At 38.0% G+C, this 19,028-nt stretch overlaps 1 protein-coding gene across 1 annotated transcript; it reads right to left on the minus strand.

Annotated features, from left to right (window-relative positions):
* Positions 1-1,102: 1,102 nt before the first annotated feature.
* LOC125785808 (bifunctional purine biosynthesis protein ATIC-like) lies at positions 1,103-17,137 on the minus strand. The gene is made up of 15 exons (XM_049469977.1): positions 17,036-17,137; positions 15,341-15,467; positions 14,207-14,350; positions 12,873-12,961; positions 12,243-12,394; positions 10,468-10,624; positions 9,247-9,372; positions 8,766-8,873; positions 7,804-7,889; positions 7,612-7,701; positions 6,642-6,767; positions 6,452-6,544; positions 4,117-4,299; positions 3,104-3,259; positions 1,103-1,906 (listed from the first exon to the last, which is right to left on the minus strand). The coding sequence occupies exons 1-15, from the start codon at positions 17,049-17,051 to the stop codon at positions 1,787-1,789; spliced, it is 1,773 nt and encodes a 590-aa protein (XP_049325934.1). The 5' UTR covers positions 17,052-17,137; the 3' UTR covers positions 1,103-1,786.
* Between the last annotated feature and the right edge of the window lie 1,891 nt (positions 17,138-19,028).

Genomic DNA, 19,028 nt, shown 5'->3' on the forward strand with positions numbered 1-19,028 from the left:
TGTTTGCCTGCATATTCAAATAATTGATATTTATGACAAAAAAAAGAATTCCTTTTACTGGAACTCACTCCTGTTACTCTATGTTTTGAGTAACAGGAATGAGTATATTTTCATAGAATTAACAAAAACATGAAAAATAGATAAATGGTGGCTATGCTAATAGCATGAAGACACTGAACACATTCTAGTTACATTTCTCTAAATTTGTATTTTAAAAATAAACCAATAAGATGTGAAAATTCATTTAGGTAACAGGACTGAGTCTTGAGATTGAGCTCCTCAGTCATCGTTACAATAAGATCAAATGTACAGAAAAACTAATGAGGGAAGTTGGGGAAATTTTGTTCTTCAAATGATCTTCAGATGAACCAGCTGATGATGTCACTTCCTGTTGTAGATGTGACTTCCTGTTTTAGAATGTTCCAGAACTGAGTAAAACCACAACACAGGGACACAACTAAAATGTGTATTTTAACTTAAACATTAAAAAAAAAAAAAAAAAGTAAAAAAAGTATTTTTAAAACATAGGTGGGATTTGGACTCAACAATAATTAATGTTTTTAATTACTTTTGCAATTAGGTCGATGTACAAGACACTATGCTTAATAACAATATTTATTTTAGTTATTTTGTGAGCACATTATACATGTAATTTCCTGGGGACAGAAATGGCACCTATTCAGTGGAATATGCCAAATACATAACCAATTAAAAAGCCAAGTACATGTAATAAAATCACTGGAAATGGTACCAGGTGCCAGGCGTGGGCTATAGAGGGTTATAACTAGTAAGAATCTGGTATAAAAGCAACCAGCACACAGTGAAAACATCTAAAAGTCAGGTTTTGTCATGGTAAGGGGCGTCAGTACATTTCTGTGATGCAGCATTAATACAGAAATGTACATTATTGAAATCTTTGAGAAACATAAGCTGCTTTCATCACCACATCTTTTCCAGGAATGTCCATCATTTTATTTTTTTGAAAAGACAATGCTAAACCACACTCTGCACACATTATTACAAAAAGCATAACTGCTTACTTTTGTGAGAATAATGAAAAATAAAGAGTTTGGAAAGAAACAAACCAGTCATGAAACACAAATCTTTGAGAAACTGTTTATTCTGTATCTTCAGCTACAGTGAGGAGAGCTCCCAGCCACTAGAGGCAGCAGAGTGCAATCTGAATCAGTGGAATGTATCGTATCGTTGAGTAAAAACATCACCTCTACTGTTCACTACTGAACTTTTACAGCATCAACTACTGAACTACTGAAGAACATGGTCAGAAACATCAAGTTAGAAGAAAGTGCAGTAGAGAAACGGAATGATCTGGAAGAAAAAGACGAAACTATGTGAAATAATAGACAACGTTAGTGCAAGAAAAGCTCATTAGGAAATAGCAGGAACTAGGAACTGGTAACAATTAGCCTTTCTGTGCTAATAGATGACATGGTGTTAATGCTCACAGATAGTCTGGATTACAGTGAGGGAAACGTTAGCGTTGAGCTGTAGGTCGATTAGCCTCTAATGTAAGAAAAATGTGCGCCTAATGCAGGTCATGTACCAAACATAAGAGATCCCAATGCTGGTCTTGAAGGTCTTATTTACTTAATAAAGTAAATTACTGAGATGAATTTTCTCCAAGGAGCAGGTTAGCATCCACTCTTAAAGTTTACTGATGGAAAGGGCACAAATTAGTTCAGAGAGTTAATGGATGAGGGTAGGATGATGCTAACTAAGAGGTGGAGAATAGGCAGTAGGTAAACATGCAACCATAATCCAGTTTTTAATGGTGGAACAGGCGCTTGTTGGTGTGCGCCAGGGTGATGCCCAGCTCGTTACAGGCGTTAATCACCACCTCATCAGCAGTGGAGCCGGCGGGGGCAGCGATGTACTCAACACCACTCTGAGAAAAAACACGGAAAACACCAGGTAAACACATTAAATTGGGCTGTCAATCAATAACAAAAAATATGTATTAATTAATAGCAATAATAATAATAATTGCAACTAAATCACATTTTACTTCTTAGCACTGAAACTTTGAATGAAATTTAAAATGTAAGATAAAATAATCAATGTAAGATCACCACAATTGGATTTTATTTATTAACCCTTCCTTATACACAGAAATAAATCTGAGGGGAATCTGTTACGCTCATTCTCTCGAATAAAGACCCAGAGAGAGACAGACTACTTTTACTTACTTCCTTTATTGATCACTCAATCTTTTCAATAGTACTATTTTTCTCCAATCTGTATGTTTATTTTTATTTATTTATTTTATTACTGTTATTATTTTCTATTATCTGTTTACTTATTATTAAATGCTTTGGCAATAGTGTATATAATTACATTCATACCAATAAAACACCACTGAACTGAGCTGAGAGAGAGAGAGAGAGAGAGAGAGAAGAGAGAGACGAGGGAAAGACAGACAAGAGACAAACAAGTGAGAAAGACGAGACAAAAAGAGAGACAAGGGAGAGACAGAGAAAGAATGAGATAGAAAAAAAGAGCCAAACAGAGAGACAGAGAAAGAAAGACAGAGAGAGAGACAGACAGACAGACTGATACAGACAGGAAAAGACAGAGACAGAAAGATACAGAGACAGAGAGAGATAGACACAGAGGAAGACAAGAGAGATAGAAAGACAGAGACAGATAGAGAGCGACAGAAAGAAGGAAATAGACAGAAAAAACGATACAGACAGGGAAAGACAAAGAGAGACGGAGAGGAAGACAGAGAGACAGACAAAGAACTAGACACAGAGAGAAAGACAAGAGAGACAGAAAGCCAGACAAAGACAGAAAGAAAAAAGAAAGACGGACAGACTGATACAGACAGGAAAAGACAAAGACAGAGAGAGACAGACAAAGAAAGCCAGACAAAGAAAGAGATAGACAGAGAAAAAGATAGAAAGAATAAAGACAGACAGAAAAAGAAAGACAGATAGAAAGACAAAAGAGAAAGAAAAAAAAAGGCAAAGAGAGACAGAAAGAAAGACAGAAAGAGATAGACGAGGGTAAGAAATAGCCAGAAAGAGAGAGACAGGTAGAGACAGACAGTAGTGATCAGTGGGTGGTGGTAAGGTGGTGTTACCCGTTTGGCGCGGTCCACGTTGTCTCTGAAGGGGAAGAAAGCGTCGGAGCTCAGAGCCACAGCCTGTAGAGAACTCAGCCAGTTTCTCCTCTCCGTCTCAGAGAGAAACTCAGGAACCTCCTCATACAGAGCCTTCCACACCGCCAGGTCCTCACCCTGACATATAAACACACACAGACACAACATATATAAACTACTGATAATACTCTCAATTACATCATTAATTATTACCCTCTTATAACTCAAATACTGACTCCCGAAACACTCATCTACACTAACTTTACAATGCTAACTGTATCTATATTCTATTAATTTATATGCTACATAAGATTTGCTTCTTTGCTGGTTAAATATATTTGGAGAAAAAAGGGAGGAAATTGGGTTTTTGACTAAATCAAGGCTTTAAGAGAAATTACACCAAATTAGGGCTGCAACTAATGATTAATCCATCGATAATTTTTTCTGATTAATCGATTACTAAATCAGATAAAATGCAAAACAACATTTCATAAATTAAACTGTCTTTGTACAAAAGCAAAAGTTGTTGTGATGCCATGTGCTGACAATAATGCAATTATTCTGCAATTAATGCAATTAATTTGTATTAAATATATTTGAGGAACACATGCATTAACTTATTAAAAATAGTGTTTACATGAACTAACCTGAGATTTACATTAAATTGTATTATTCTCATCATTTAATAACAGCAGCAGTGTATGCACTGTAAATATACATTTGGCTGTCATTCACAAACGATTTTACACAACGTCAGTGTCAGGAAACACCTTAAAAAAGGCAGTAAATATATTTTAAAAATGTTTAGATTGATTTTCTTTTACTCTGAATAGAACTGACGCCACATTTAAGGTAAGTTCTTGGTAATAACAGCTGTGAATAAAATACGACCTACAGTAATTTATTTATAATACAGAAGTTACAGGAGAACTGTTGTAAAAAGGTCATAATTAGAGGAGGAGACGGTGGTATGAAGTGTGTTATCTACTCTGTACCTCTCCGACGGTGCCGCTGACATACTGGTCGATGGCGTTGGCCATCTCTGCTCGTTTGACGCCGGAGCGAAACTTCATACCCAGAACTGTGGGATGATGCCTCAACCACCAGTTATCAGCCTTATCTCCAGCCAGACGAGTGCAGTGGATCCGAGACTGCTGCCCAGCTCCAATACCGATCACCTGATCACACACACAAAAAAAACATACTAACATTAGAGCTCTTGAAAAAATATATAGAGCACTGAAATATGATGAGTTTCTTTAATTTTACCAAATTGAAAACCTCTGGAATATAACTAAGAGGAAGATGGATGATCACAAGCCATCAAACCAAACTGAACTACTTGAATTTTTGCACCAGGAGTAAAGAAGCATAAATTTATCCAAAAGTGTGTAAGACTGGTGGAGGAGAACAGGATGCCAAGATGCATGAAAAAACTGACCACCAAATATTGATTTCTGAACTCTTAAAACTTGATGAATATGAACTTGTTTTCTTTACATTATTCTTAGCATCTTTTTTTATTTCAGCCATTTCTCATTTTCTACAAATAAATGCTCTAAAAGTGGCCTGTAGTTTATAGAATAAAACCACAATGTTCATTTTACTCAAACATAAACCTATAAATAGCAAAATCAGAGAAACTGATTCAGAAGCTGAAGCACTCAATTTTTTACATAGCTGAACGTTAAGAAAAAAAATAATTTGTTTAAGTTAATTAGTTTATGCTGAGTGTTTACTTACCACACGTTAGTGTTAGCTTGTGCTAAATGGCAAAACACAAATAAACAAGCTAGTTCCTGGTTAACTGTGATGGTTTTTACATCTCCCTCAACTGCTGACTTGTTACTCTAAGACAATGTATAGATCCTCCCTCAGACGAAGTCTGCTTGCTAATCCTGCTGTCTACTGTTTGAGTTTCTAAACCAAAATAACGGAAAGTGTGTTTATGCTAGTAATGGCATAGTATATGATTGTGATTATAGTATATGAGTATGAGTATATTATTAGTAGGGTTGCAGCGGTAACCGGTTTCACGGTATACCATGGTATTAAAATGCACGGTTATCATACCGTGTGTGTTTGCTTATTACCGGTAAAACGCAAGCCAGCGGAGAAAGTCACCCGCGCATGCGCAACTCTGCTCCGCTTCAGCTGCTCAGCACACAGCGGTGAGAACAGCAGAAAGTGCATCAGACTAAACAAATCTCCGTCCGCCTACAAAAAGGCTAAACTAAAATCAGCAGTGTGGGACTATTTCGGATACCCGCCGAACGCAGGATGGTTATCCGATTTGTAATCAATGTGGCCGTAAAGTCACAGCTAAAGGTGGACATACGTCAAACCTGTTCTCCCATCTCCGAGAACACCACCCCGCTGTGCAGCGCAAAGTATGTGTTTAGCTTATAATTTTAATCTGAACCTAAATAAAACCTCTTTGTAGTCGTGCACAACCCATACGGTAAGCGCCCGCAAAAGCGCTGAGTTATCCGAAATTTGGGCACGCAGGTACAGGCGTGAAGTGCGTGCTACGATGGATTCACGTGTCCGTGTAAAGGTCCTGGCCGGACTGGATGTGAAAGACGCCATTCATTTACATGCGTTCATTTTCAAATTCTGACGTGCCTGTTTTTCATATGTTAAAACCAGACTCGTGTGAAAGCCTTAAAATAGAAATCTCTATTGTGAGGATCATGTCAGAAATAAATCCCCTCTTTCTGCAGTATCTGGTTATATACCAACTTGGCAGTAAAACGGACGTTTACAACAGTTGTTGATCAGACACTGACCCAGGCTCAGTTTATCAGATATTAAATAATTTAAACTTAAATAATTGTACTGAATATTTTAAATACAGGATCTTTACTTCTTAGAGGACATGTAATGTGTGTAACGTGTGTGTATGTGTGTATATATATTATATATATTTATATATATATTTTTTATATACACTCTTAATGCCCTTAAGTGGAAAAAAATGGTTTCCTTCACCTGATGGTATACAGCTTATTTTTTTTAAGGAGACATTAAAATTATAATTGTTCCAGGTTTCTACAATAAATAGTTAATTGAACAAAAAACCTTTGTTGTAATTTCTTTAAGGGTCAGTTTAATAATATATGTAACAAACTGTGATACCGTGATAACCGTGATACCGCGGTATTTTCTGAGACGGTTATCATACCGTGAAAATCTCATACCGTTGCAACCCTAATTATTAGTATATAATATATGAATGCTGTTATTAATTTGGTTTAGAAACTAAAAATAAATTACATTTTTGTCCCAAATGCATACTGGTTTTATGTGAATGTTAGCGTGTGTGCTCACCTGTCCGTCTTTAGCGTAGCACACGGAGTTGGACTGGGTGAACTTCACAGCGATGGTGGCCACGATCAGATCCTGCAGAGCTTTCTCAGACAGCTAATCAATATTAAAAACATCAAACAGTTTAAACCACAATCAATCATTTAATCAATCACAAATAAATAAACAGGAAGTGTGTAATGTTGTGTCTCACCGTTCCTTTAGAGACGATGTTGCTGAAAAGCTCTTTATCGATGACAGCGTTGTTCCTCTTTTGTTTGAGATGAAGTCCGAAAAGAACCCGAACCTCCTGCTCATCCGGCTCATACTCCGGATCCATCTGATACACAACACGGACACTTTATTAGAAACACCTACAAACCTCAGCTTTTCATTTACAGCTGGCCACTTTATTTGAAACACCGACTGCGCAAAGATATTTATATGAGAAATAGATAACGAACTGTGGAATGACTGTGCAGGGGGTTGCTAGGCTGTTGCTATGTAGTCTCAGGTAGTTGCCATGGCAACCACTTAGTGGTTGGTGTGAAATTTCAGGAGGTTGCTGTGGTGCTGGTAGGCGGTTGCTGTGCTGATTCTACACTGTCACACTGTATTGGCTTAGTGGTTCCTGTGACATCTCAGGTGGTTGCCATGGCAATGCAGGTAGTTGCTGTGATGCTGGTAGGCAGTTGCTATGCTGATGCTATGTTGTCTCAATGTATTTGCTTAGTGGTTGCTGTGATATTTCAAAAGGTTGCCATGGCATTTTAGGTAGTTGCTGTGGTGCTGGTAGGCAGTTGCCATGCTGTTGCTATGCTGGCTGACTGTATTTGCATAGTGATTCCGGTAGTTGCTTTGGTGCTGGCAGGCGGTTGCTATGTCTCACTGTACTTGCTTATTGGTTTCAGTAATATTTCAGGAGGTTGCCATGGCATTTCAGGTAGTTCCTGTGGTGTTGGTAGGCGGTTACAATACTGTTCCAATGCTGTCATACTGTTTTTCGCTTAGTGGTTGCTGTGATATTTCAGGTGGTTGCCATGGCATTGCAGGTAAATGCTGTAGTGTTGGTAGATTGTTGCTATGCTGTCTCTGTGTATTTGCTCAGCAGTTGTCATGATCCATATACCAATACCATATTAACCACCTAAACACCACATAGACCAAGTGAGAGCAGGCATTACCTGGAGGACACAGTAATTGCCGTTCTTCTTTTTTGAGAGAATCCGAAGAGCCTCCTCATCATACGCCGGGGCGATTATACCATCCGACACCTGCAGGAGATTTGGGGGAGGAGTTATTCAAGAACCAATAGATTTTAGAGTCATTTAAATTAATTTAAACAGGAAGTTTGGTTGGTAGGTCCTGGTACACACCTCTCTGGAGATTATCTTAGCGGTCGGAACGTCACAGGGGTCAGAGAGAGCGATGAAATCTCCGAAAGACGACATCCTGTCTGCACCTGAAAACATCAGACACAGTGAATGAATGGATCGGGTATTATCAGCCATTTAATCTTAATCCAGTTCTGAGTGTTTGCTTTAATCCTGGCATCCAGATCTCGGAGGAGAGTTCTCAGAAGATAAGAGTAACTTTTTAACGGTGCACACTAGGGCTGCACAATATTTCGTTTAAGCATCATAATCCCGATGTGCTTAATTACAATAGTCACATGTCAGGACGTGCGATGTCATTTAAGGCAATTAAATCAAACATGTCAAGTTGCAACGTTTTGATTGACACAAGAAGTAGATACACAGCGCTGTCTCTGTGTCTGTGTGAGTGACAGGCTGCTGCTGCCTGAGAAGCGCGAGGGGGAGGGGGAGCGCCATCCACATGGTTGGGCACGTGCTTGTAAACGTGAGCATGCGCGGAAAGCTGTGCACCTCAGTCCAGCACAGTTTAGCAGTGCAGATATTTCTAGTTACAGCTGAATTCAAGCTTTTAATCCCTGAAAAACAAACGCTCTTATTCACCTTTTAAAAAGCCATTTAAATGCCTGATTAAAGGGCCGAATACTGTTGTTTTACTGTTTTCCTCGGGTTTTGAGAGGTCAGCTCTGACTCAGCTCTTGATCGGTCCGCGTGCAAGACAGCTGAGGGGGGTGGGGGCGGGGCTAGTGACGTCATCGGCCCTGCACTGTTTAATATCGCCATATATATTGTTGAAAAAAAAAGTATTATTTTTTTATTCAATGTCGTAAAGCCCTACTGCACACTCAGAACAAAGTACACACTAACGCTAATGCTAATGCACTACAAAAAAAAAAAAACAGTTATTACACATACAACAACAACAACAACAGAAGCGTGTGTGTGAGTGTGTGTGTGTGTGTTACCTCTGGCCCGGGCGTAGGCGGTGGCGAGTGGTGTGAGGTCCTTCAGCATGTCGTGCACCATACACACCTTAGCTTCCTCCTCACTTAGAGCTACACCAACCGCAGCACCTGCAACACAACACCATGAGATTTCAGAAGGTTGCTAGGCTCTTCCTGGTTGCTATGGTGTAGCTTCGTGGTTGCTATATACTAGGAGGTCATACTATTTTGATGGTTGATCGAGGGATGCTACAGCAGTTGCTGTATAAATTAGAACCATAGGAAAAACAAGTAAAAAACTTATGGTGTTGAGTGGTTGAGAGTTGCTATAGTATTTCAGGTGGTTAATATGGTGGTGTTGATGGTCTTGCCAGGTGGTTGTTATGATGTAGCTGTGGCATCCAATCTGCATTACATGTTTCTGGTAAGTGGTTATTCTATTGTTGTGGAAGATAAATGCTGCCCCCTAGTGGAGAACGTCATTTACGCAATATAAGCTCACCTGCAGGACTGACGTGTTTGAAGGACGTGGCTGCAGGTAAACCCAGAGCGCTCTTCAGCTCTCGCACCAACTGCCAGGCATTCAGAGCATCACACAGATTAATAAACCCTGGAGAACCGTTCAGCACTGAGAGAGAGAGAGAGAGAGAGAGAGAGAGAGAGAGAGACATTTAAATTTTTCTTGATCTAGAGCATAACATTTATTGTAAAAAGAGGAAAACAAGCAAGCACTTCATTTGTTTCCACAAGAAAGGAAGACAATAGGGCACTTTGTCTCTATTTTACAGCCCCTAGATAAAGCTATATACACTTAGTACCTCTAGAGTGGACAAAAAGGGACAAAGTGCCCTCTAGAGTGGCAAAAAAAAAAAAAGAAAAAGAAAAGAGCCCTCTACGAGCGGTCGAAAAGGGACAAAGCTCCTTCTAGAGTGGCCAAAGAGACAAAACGTCCTCTAGATGTGGCAAAAAGGGGACAAAGTGCCTTCTACAGTAGTAAAAAAAAGATACAAAGTGCCCTCTAGAGTGGCCAAAAGGGACAAAGCGCCCTCTAGAGTGGCCAAAAGGGACAAAGCGCCCTCTAGAGTGGCCAAAATGTAACAAAGCGCCCTCTAGAGTGGCAAAAAAGGGACAAAGCGCCCTCTAGAGTGGCCAAAATGTAACAAAGCGCCCTCTAGAGTGGCCGAAAAAGGGGCAAAGCGACCTCTAGAGTGGCCAAAAAGAGGAAAAAAAAGCACCCTCTAGATTGGCCAAAACCATGGCCACTGGGGAAGGGACAGTTCCAAGACCGTTCACTCAGTTACTCATGCACAGTTCTTTAGTTTACAATGCGAGATGCTAGACTAAAAGGCTAAGCATCCCATATATCACCCCAACAAAGCTTTTAAAATATACCCAGATATATCCAGATGCTTATGAAAAATTAAAATTAATTCTTGATTTTTGTGGTGTCAGTTAGTGGTTATTATAGTCATATAAGCTATAATTAGAATGCTTTTTTCGAAGCACTGCTTCTCCCTCCAGCCTATTCATTTTTATTATACTTATACTTACATCCAAGCAGTTTTAATATATAATTGGTTCTTGGGGGGAAGAAAATAGCTTTGTAATTTTTATTTTGCTTTTCCACAAAAATAAATAAATAAATTAATTAATTAATAAATTAATTAATAAAAAATGTTTTAGTGAATACTAGCACAGGTGTTGGCGCTGAACCTCTGCGTACCTGTGAGCGGCAGGGCGGGGCGTAAGGTGTAAATCTGGGCGGGAGCTTGGTGAGGGTTCATGCCGTAGCGGAGCTGAAGCTGAGAGACTCCGCCGCTGTACTCACGCCGGAAATAATCAGCGATCGCCTCGTCGTACTGAGCCGTGTGAGTGAACGCCTGAGAGAACAAAATCACACACAAATATATTCAAAAATTAAACACCAAGAGCTCAGTGACATGTACAGAACATCCTGCAGACACATGTTGCTTTATCTTATGCAGAACTTCCAACTTACAGCAGAGTTCAGCAGGGTAATGCTCACCCACACACCACAAAGAACGTTTGTTTCCCAGCAATGTCTCCACCAGATTGCAGCACTTCTTTGTCTTACCTGGTCCCTAAACTGATTAATAATCCAAAATTTATTATGTAGCAGCTAGGACAACCTATAAGTGTAGAGCTACAGGATCTACAGGCCCAGCTGTAGCAACATCTGTGGGTAAATGTGCTGCAGGATCCATATAGAACCTGTAGAACCTTCATAACCCAACCCTCTCAAGCTCATCTTATATCCAGGATGGAGGAACCAACAGTGTTCTATAGAGTCTCATTACAATTGTATTTCAACCATTCTAAGCAATAAACTTATAACTTAAGTTTCATTCTAATATTGTAGTGTTGAAGTCTACAATCAGCTTAACTGTGTCAAAGGTTAAACGAGGACACGATAAGTAAACAGTGAGCAGGAATCTGGACCATGACCCAGTATGACCAGCACTGCAGCCACCAGGCCAAGTTCCCAGTACATTCCCAGTTCAGCTCCAGTTCAGCTCTGTTTAGACTGATTAAATAATGGGGGTCAGTGGTGATTTAATCAGTGTGGAGATAAGCAGTGATGTGTGTTTACTCAGAAACTCAGAGGTTTCTGCCTCTGTAGTTTAAGATTGGAGTCAGAGTGTGTGTGTGTGTGTGTGTGTATGGAGAGTGTGTTATTAGTGAGGGTTGGGGGTTATTGCGCAATATGAACTCAACTGCAGGTCTGAACAGGTCTGAAGGGAAGGAACAGAAGAGGAGTTGAGAAAAACCTGAAGATCATCATGTCATTTTCAAAGGATCGAAATCGAGTGGAAAACTACGGATCACTGATGTATTAAATAATTATGAGTGGGTGAATCGTTCAGGCAGTGCGAGTGACAGTGATCTGAGCTGTGAGCTAGTGGCTGGTAGGCTGGGAAAGCATTGTGCAATTTACAGGGGTTGGACAATGAAACTGAAGCAACTGGTTTTAGAGCACAATAATTTATTGTGGTGACGGACAGTTCTGGTGGAAACAGGAGAGTTGAGGTGCACATTGAATTCTGCATGATTTGATCAGCCGTGGTTTTAATGATTTTTGGATACAATCCGGGTTAGCACCCGAACATCCCTTTCAGACAGCTTCGTCTTACAGCGTCCACAGTTAATCCTGTTGGATGTGGTTGGTCCTTCTTGGTGGTATGCTGACATTACCCTGGATTCCGTGGCTCTTGATGCATCACAAAGACTTGCTGTCTTGGTCACAGATGCGCCAGCAAGACGTGCACCAACAATTTGTCCTCTTTTGAACTCTGGTATGTCACCCATAATGTTGTGTGCATTGCAATATTTTGAGTAAAACTGTGCTCTTACCCTGCTAATTGAACCTTCACACTCAAATGACAGGCTGCTCCAATTTAGCCAAGAAACCTCCCACACTAAAATGACAGGTGTTTCAGTTTTATTGTCCAAAGTATATATATAAAAAACTAAAATTACCTTAAGAGCCAGAGTCTTGCGGGTGTCCAGGCTGGTGTCATGGTTACCGGATGACTCCATCTCCTTGGCAATCAGGTCGTAATCAGACGGATCGCAGACGATGGTCACTCGGGCGTGGTTTTTGGCCGCCGCTCGGAGGAGAGTGACGCCACCTGAAGACAAGATTTCAGTATGCATTAAAATTATCCTTCAAGCTACAGTATTAATATACTTAAAGGACTGTACTTTCTGCTCTTGAAGATTTTTTACACCTTGTATCCTATTGCATAATTCCATTCCTCTCTTTTCTAAGTGAATATTTGCTGTTTGCTGTTGTTTTTCTATTTTACAATGATATAAATACACTCGTACAGTGAGAAACAGCAGCAGGAGCTTCTCAGATAAAGTGCTCAGTTTTCATTTCTCTTTAAACAGGAGGGAGCAAGACAAGCGCTGGACTTCACAAAGCTGAGCTACTGTCATTGCGGTGCATTAGCTTGTTATGATATCCTACACAGCGCTCCACAGCGCCTCTAGTGGCATGGCGGTATGTGAAAAATACATATTGTTTCACCAGACGAACCAGTATACCACCCAGCACAAGTATGTATCCATCCATCACATAATCTGAATGATGTTAAACTCACTCACCAATGTCGATTTGCTCCACAGCATCTGCCACGGTTACGTTCGGAGACGCCACCGTCTTCACAAACGGATACAGGTTACACACCACCACCCTGAAACACACACACACACACACACACACACAATATATCTAATAATACCAGACCTTCACTTTAATCCACAGTCTACACACTGACCATATAACCCCAAATATAAATGTCATATAAATGTCCTCAAATTACCCTTTACTACAGCCAATCAGAGCACAGAGCCTCCAGCCATCCACATCCGCAGCTCTTAAATTAACCGTTTATCAAATTAAACTCAATCTCTCTAACTCTACACTACACACACCACAGCTGAGCTTCAGCCAATTAGTTAACAGATTTGATTAGGTCACATGTTCATCACATGACCTTCACACGAGACCTGCAGGAGTTTCTAATCAGGTCCATCACTAACCTACAGATTCACACACAGATGATCTAGAGAAAAGCCTGTCTGTCCGAATGTCTAACAAACGCTAAATAAAACAACTTTACTGGTAATAATAATAAAAAAATGAAAAAATACAGAATAATTTGTACCAAACAATTTACTAATCAACTTGAATTGATCAACAAAAACATAACTACATTCATTTTAAGAAAATACACATGCATGCTTTAATTTAGCAGCTCCTCCATAATATAACCATCACAGAATAATCTGTCAGCTTCAGCAATAATAAATACCAAATAATAAAAACAGAGCAGCTACTGCAAAGCTATTGCTTTCGTAAAAGATACGTTATCCTAAAATATACTGCTTATTGGGTATTTGTAGCATAGTATTATTTAGAAGTGCATTAGTGCATATCTGTTATGTATATTTGAATCTAGATATATGTATGCAGGTATGTATGTACGTACAAGTGCTCATAAGTAAATAAATATGTAGGTGTATGTATGTATGTACGTATAATACAAATTAATTGCACATAACCTAAAAATTACTGGAATACACGTAAAAAACTGCTAATATACATTTTGGAAAAGTGTGTTTTGAAAAATATAAAAATACATTTAAACTATGTATAGTTTAAAATATGAGGTGATGCATATTCCTTGTGAATCTGTTAAAATGATACATTAATAGATTTATATTACAACTGATATGATCAGATCAGGGACATCCCTAAATGTATACAGTATATTCCAATTCTGTGCATCCATTTTGCCATTTTTATAGGTGAAATTAAGTTTTTTTGCAGGTGATTTCCACAGAATATGTTGGGATCCAATTCTTTCGGTAAGAGCTAGTAAACACTCTAAACCCCTGATTCTGAATGATTGATTATATCCTCTGTTCTCCTTTACCTCACTAAACTGAAGCCCAGTTTCTCCATGTCTGCCTGATCGGACGGCGAGTGTCTGGCCAGGATGCCGCCATGAACAGCAGGGTGGAGGGTCTTAACTCGGCCCCCCAGCATCTCCGGGAACCCGGTGAGCTCAGACACATCTCTGTAACAACAAGCAATCGAGCAATCTGTCAATTATTAGTGAAACAAATTGACCTCATTCTGCTTGCATTAAAATATTTAGAACTAAAACATACATGCTTAGAACTCTTGTTGTTTTCTTCTGTCTAAACTCTAATTCTGAGATTGATAAAACACAGTGGATCAACACCTGCAGATGACATGTCTTGTCTCTCCATAAAACCATCACTGATTGTGGGATTAAAACTTCACACTAGACCTCGAGCAGTTTGGTCTGTGTGTCTCTCCACTCTTCCTCCAGACTCTGCTCCCTTGATTTCCTTTAAATGAAATGTGAAATGTACTGATGATCAGTGATGGTTTGGAGAGTCATGTCTGTCATCTGCTGGTGTTGATCCACTGTGTTTTAGTATCAAGTCTAAAGTCAGTGCAGTTTTGTTTTCCCACAAAATCTTACAGCACTTCATGCTTTCCTCTGCTACTGACAACTTTTATGGAGATGAGGATTTCATTGTCCAGCAGGACTTGGCACACTGCCCACACTGCCAATTGGTCTTACATAACATGAAACATTTTCTGAGACCCTGATTTTTTGGGGGTTTTCATTGGCTGTAAGCTTTATAATCATCAACAATAAGAGAAATAAACGATTAAAATAGATCACTCTGAGTTTAATACATCTGTATAATATGAGTTTCACATTTAAAATCAACTGAATTACTTCATGCTACTCCACAGCATTTGTACTGAAAAAGGATAAAACACTGGTAAAAATAATCAAATAGCAGGATTTACAGATTTATTGCTTTATTGTTTCCCAACCAATATTCTTCCCCACATGTTTATTAACCCTACTTATTTCATTATAGCGCCACCATGTGGAGAAATTAAGTAATGAAGCAGTAACTTCAGTAGTAAATAGCAGTAAAAAAAAAGTGCAACATCAATATTTGATGCTACATATGGATAAGGTTTCGCAAAATTAAACACCCCCAATGAAAAAAGTGGTTACCTGACGGTAAGTCCGGCATCCCTCAGGGTTTTGGCTGTTCCTCCAGAAGCCACCAGATTCAGCCCCACCGCCACCAGCCGCTTAGCGAAATCCAGCAGCCCAGTCTTATCAGACACACTGAGAACGGCTGGAGACAGAAACAGCAGCTGTAATTTCATATTTAATATATTATACATTATATTGTAAAGGGTGATCCGTATTAAAATGGAGCGATGCACAATGGTACCCAACAGTGCAAAATTTTTTTACATACATTTATGGCATTCACAAGCTTATTTCTATTACAGACTTGGGCCAAAGTAATGTTTAAGAGACACACCTACTGGAAATACATGAACCAAAATATATATAAAAAAAAACCTCTTTAACAACAAGGTAGGGAAACAGGTAACATTAGTAAAGTCAATATTGATTATAAAATCAATGTCATAATCAGGAAATTGATCATATCAATTACTTTGATTCCTATTTAATCTTAAGTCACCAAAAATATAGCAATAATACACAGTAACAGTAGTAAGAGTTTGGATAGAATTCGAAATGATATACATTCTTGGAAATAAATAACTTATGTTGTGTTGGGAGAGCATGTGCTGCTGCACAGAGATTTCCACTGCCTTTTAGTTCAGTTTTTGCAACCAAAATGAACATAACTACAGTGAATTCCAGTTATAAATAAAGGAAATAAACCGTTAAGTGGTGCAGGATGACTTCATTCTCATAATATTATGAATGTACTTTCGTAATAATACGACTTCATTCTCGTAACATTACAACTTTAATCTCAAAGTAAACTGCTTTTATTTTTTGGCCCTAAAAGTGGCCCTAAAATGCTAATGACATAGGAAATACAAAAACTGAAATGTAATTTTAAAAGAAGCAGAGAATTATCATTAACATTAGTAAAGTCAATATAATATTAATATAATGAAATTATTGATTTTATAATTAAGGAATTGATAGATATTTATAATATAATTACTGTAATTATTATTCCTAAGACAAATTACCTATTAAAAAAGGAATTTAAGTGATGAACCTACTGAAAATACATGAAGTAAAAGGTAATTAAAAACAGAAAAATAACAAAAAAGCAAGCGAAGAGATAAAACTAGGTCAATATTGACGATGACATCATTGATTTTATGATCAAGGAATTGATCATACTGATTATATTGATTATTTAACTAGGCAAAAGCAGCAAAAACAAAGCAAAACTAACGTTACACAGTAATAGTACTAATAGACTTTGGACAAAAACTATGATGCAGTGCATTCCTGATCTATAGTTAAGAAATGGAAATAAATGAGTTAATAAATAATATAATGAATATATGAATGTAGTAACAAAACACTAAACTAAACTAAACTAACACGAAACAAACAATGAATGAGAATAAACACAAACTCTTTAACTCATATTACACACAATCTACACAACACAACACACAGCATGCGTATAAATAAGAGATATTACAGTGTAAAACTCACAATCTTCAAACTTTAACAACAGAAAACCAGATTAAGACACTTTATAAACTCAATAAACTCTATAAACTGTGATTAACTGCACTGTTTACTAACTACCTACACACACAGCGCTGTTCAACGCACACTTCCGGTACACTAAACCCAACTAAAACAGTTTAAACAGTGAAATAAAGCTTTAAATAAAGAAAAATAAACTATAGTTACCAAGTTCAGAGGCCATGCTGCTGCTGTTCACTCACACAGGAGAGGGAAGAGCAGGACACGCTGCAGCTAATCACACCAGCCTCGCGCACCAGGGGCATCATGGGAAATGTAGTCTTTACGCTGCAAGACAGCCTACAATGGAAAATCACAGGGACTTTTTTCATTTCCAGTGATTTTCTTATTTTTCTCATTTTGTTTTTATTTCTTAACTAATATTTTTATAATGTGTAAATGTTTTGTGTATCTAATTTGATGCTAATTGTGTTCTTACTGATCTGAGGAATTGTGCTTTTAAATGATTTCTTATCCCTATACGTTTGTTCTCTCATTTTATGCACAACAATCTATAACAAGATTTATATATATATATATTGTTATATACATATAGTTTGTTATATATATATAAAAACTCATTTTATACCCTGAATTTGTGAGGAGGGTATTTTATTATTGTTTCTTATAAAGCCTAACACTGGGTTATTATAGAATTCATTTGTTTATTTATTTATTGCTGTGATTATGTTTTTTTTTTTGTAGATACAAGGATTGTATTTATATATATATATATATATATATATATATATATATATATATATATATATATATATATATATATATATATACATTTTAGTTATTTCCAACGTTGGTTTGATTAGTATATTAAAAATATATATCTTTATCTAAAATAGTTCTGGTTATATTAGCAAGATTTGTGTAGCTTTCTTTGGACATTATTAAGAAATTATTAAGATTAGTGACTGGAATTTTCTTTTCCTTTTTCCTTTGTTTTTTTGTTTCTCAGAATTTGCAGGACCCCACTCCCCAATTAAGGACTTTTATTGTGGACTTGGAACAATTCTTCTCTCCAAGTAGGTGCACTAAGGTCATTTTTTTAACTGTTGGAAATAAAATTACTGACAAATCAGCTGATCTCAGCTGATATTTATTGGTTTAAATCAAAGAAAATTAATTCTTCTCCATTCAGATCTGTGACACACACACACACACACACACACACACACACACACACACATTGTAAAAATTTTAGACCATGTTTGCAGTTCTGCCACTAGGGGGCTCCAACAGACAACATCACATTTCCCGCCTTTCTGGAGTAGATAAGCAAACATGAACCTATTAGCACCTGTTCCATTTTATTAGAAACACCTACCTCCCTTATACTTCCACTCATTGGCCACTTTATTAGAAACGCCTACCTACCTTATACTTCCTCTCATTGGCCAGTTTATCAGAAACACCTACCCTACCTTGTACTTCCACTTACTGGCCAGTGGCCACTTTATTAGAAACACCAACGTACCTTATACTTCCACTTACTGGCCACTTTATTAGAAACATCTGCCTTATACTTCCTCTCATTGGCCACTTTATCAGAAACACCTACCCTACCTTGTACTTCGACTTACTGGCCAGTGGCCACTTTATTAGAAACACCTACCTACCTTATACTTCCTCTAATTGTCCGCTTTATTAGAAACACCTACCTACTTTATACTTCCATTCTCTGGCCACTTTATTAGAAACACCTACCTACCTTATACTTCCATTCTCTGGCCACTTTATTAGAAACACCTACCTACCTTGTACTTCCATTCTCTGGCCACTTTATTAGAAACACCTACCTAACCTGTACTTCCATTCTCTGGCCACTTTATTAGAAACACCTACCTACCTGGTACTTCCACTTACTTGCCAGGTTATTAGAAACACCTACCTACCACACAGAAATACAGTGGATTATGGCCAAACCAATCAGTATTCTAGAATTTAGGCATTCTTAGTAAAAAGATAGGTTCTCTAATAGAATGGGGGCGTGTCAGTCCACTTTTCAGTACTCAAATAGCTCTGGAAAAAAATAAGAGACCACTTAAAAATCATAAATTTCTTTGATTTTACCAAATTGAAAACCTCTGGAATTCAATCAAGAGGAAGATGGATGATCACAAGCATTTAAACTAAGCTGAACTGCTTG

Source organism: Astyanax mexicanus, chromosome 21 (genome assembly GCF_023375975.1).
Source record: "Astyanax mexicanus isolate ESR-SI-001 chromosome 21, AstMex3_surface, whole genome shotgun sequence".
NCBI classification, from domain to species: domain Eukaryota; kingdom Metazoa; phylum Chordata; class Actinopteri; order Characiformes; family Acestrorhamphidae; genus Astyanax; species Astyanax mexicanus.

Coding starts and splice junctions, on each gene's coding strand:
- LOC125785808 (XM_049469977.1), bottom strand. Junction 10,625..12,242: donor GCAAGACTCTGGCTCTTAAG/GTAATTTTAGTT, acceptor TTGTTCTCTCAG/GCGTTCACTCACACGGCTCA. Junction 4,300..6,451: donor GCTACGCTAAAGACGGACAG/GTGAGCACACAC, acceptor GTGTGTGATCAG/GTGATCGGTATTGGAGCTGG.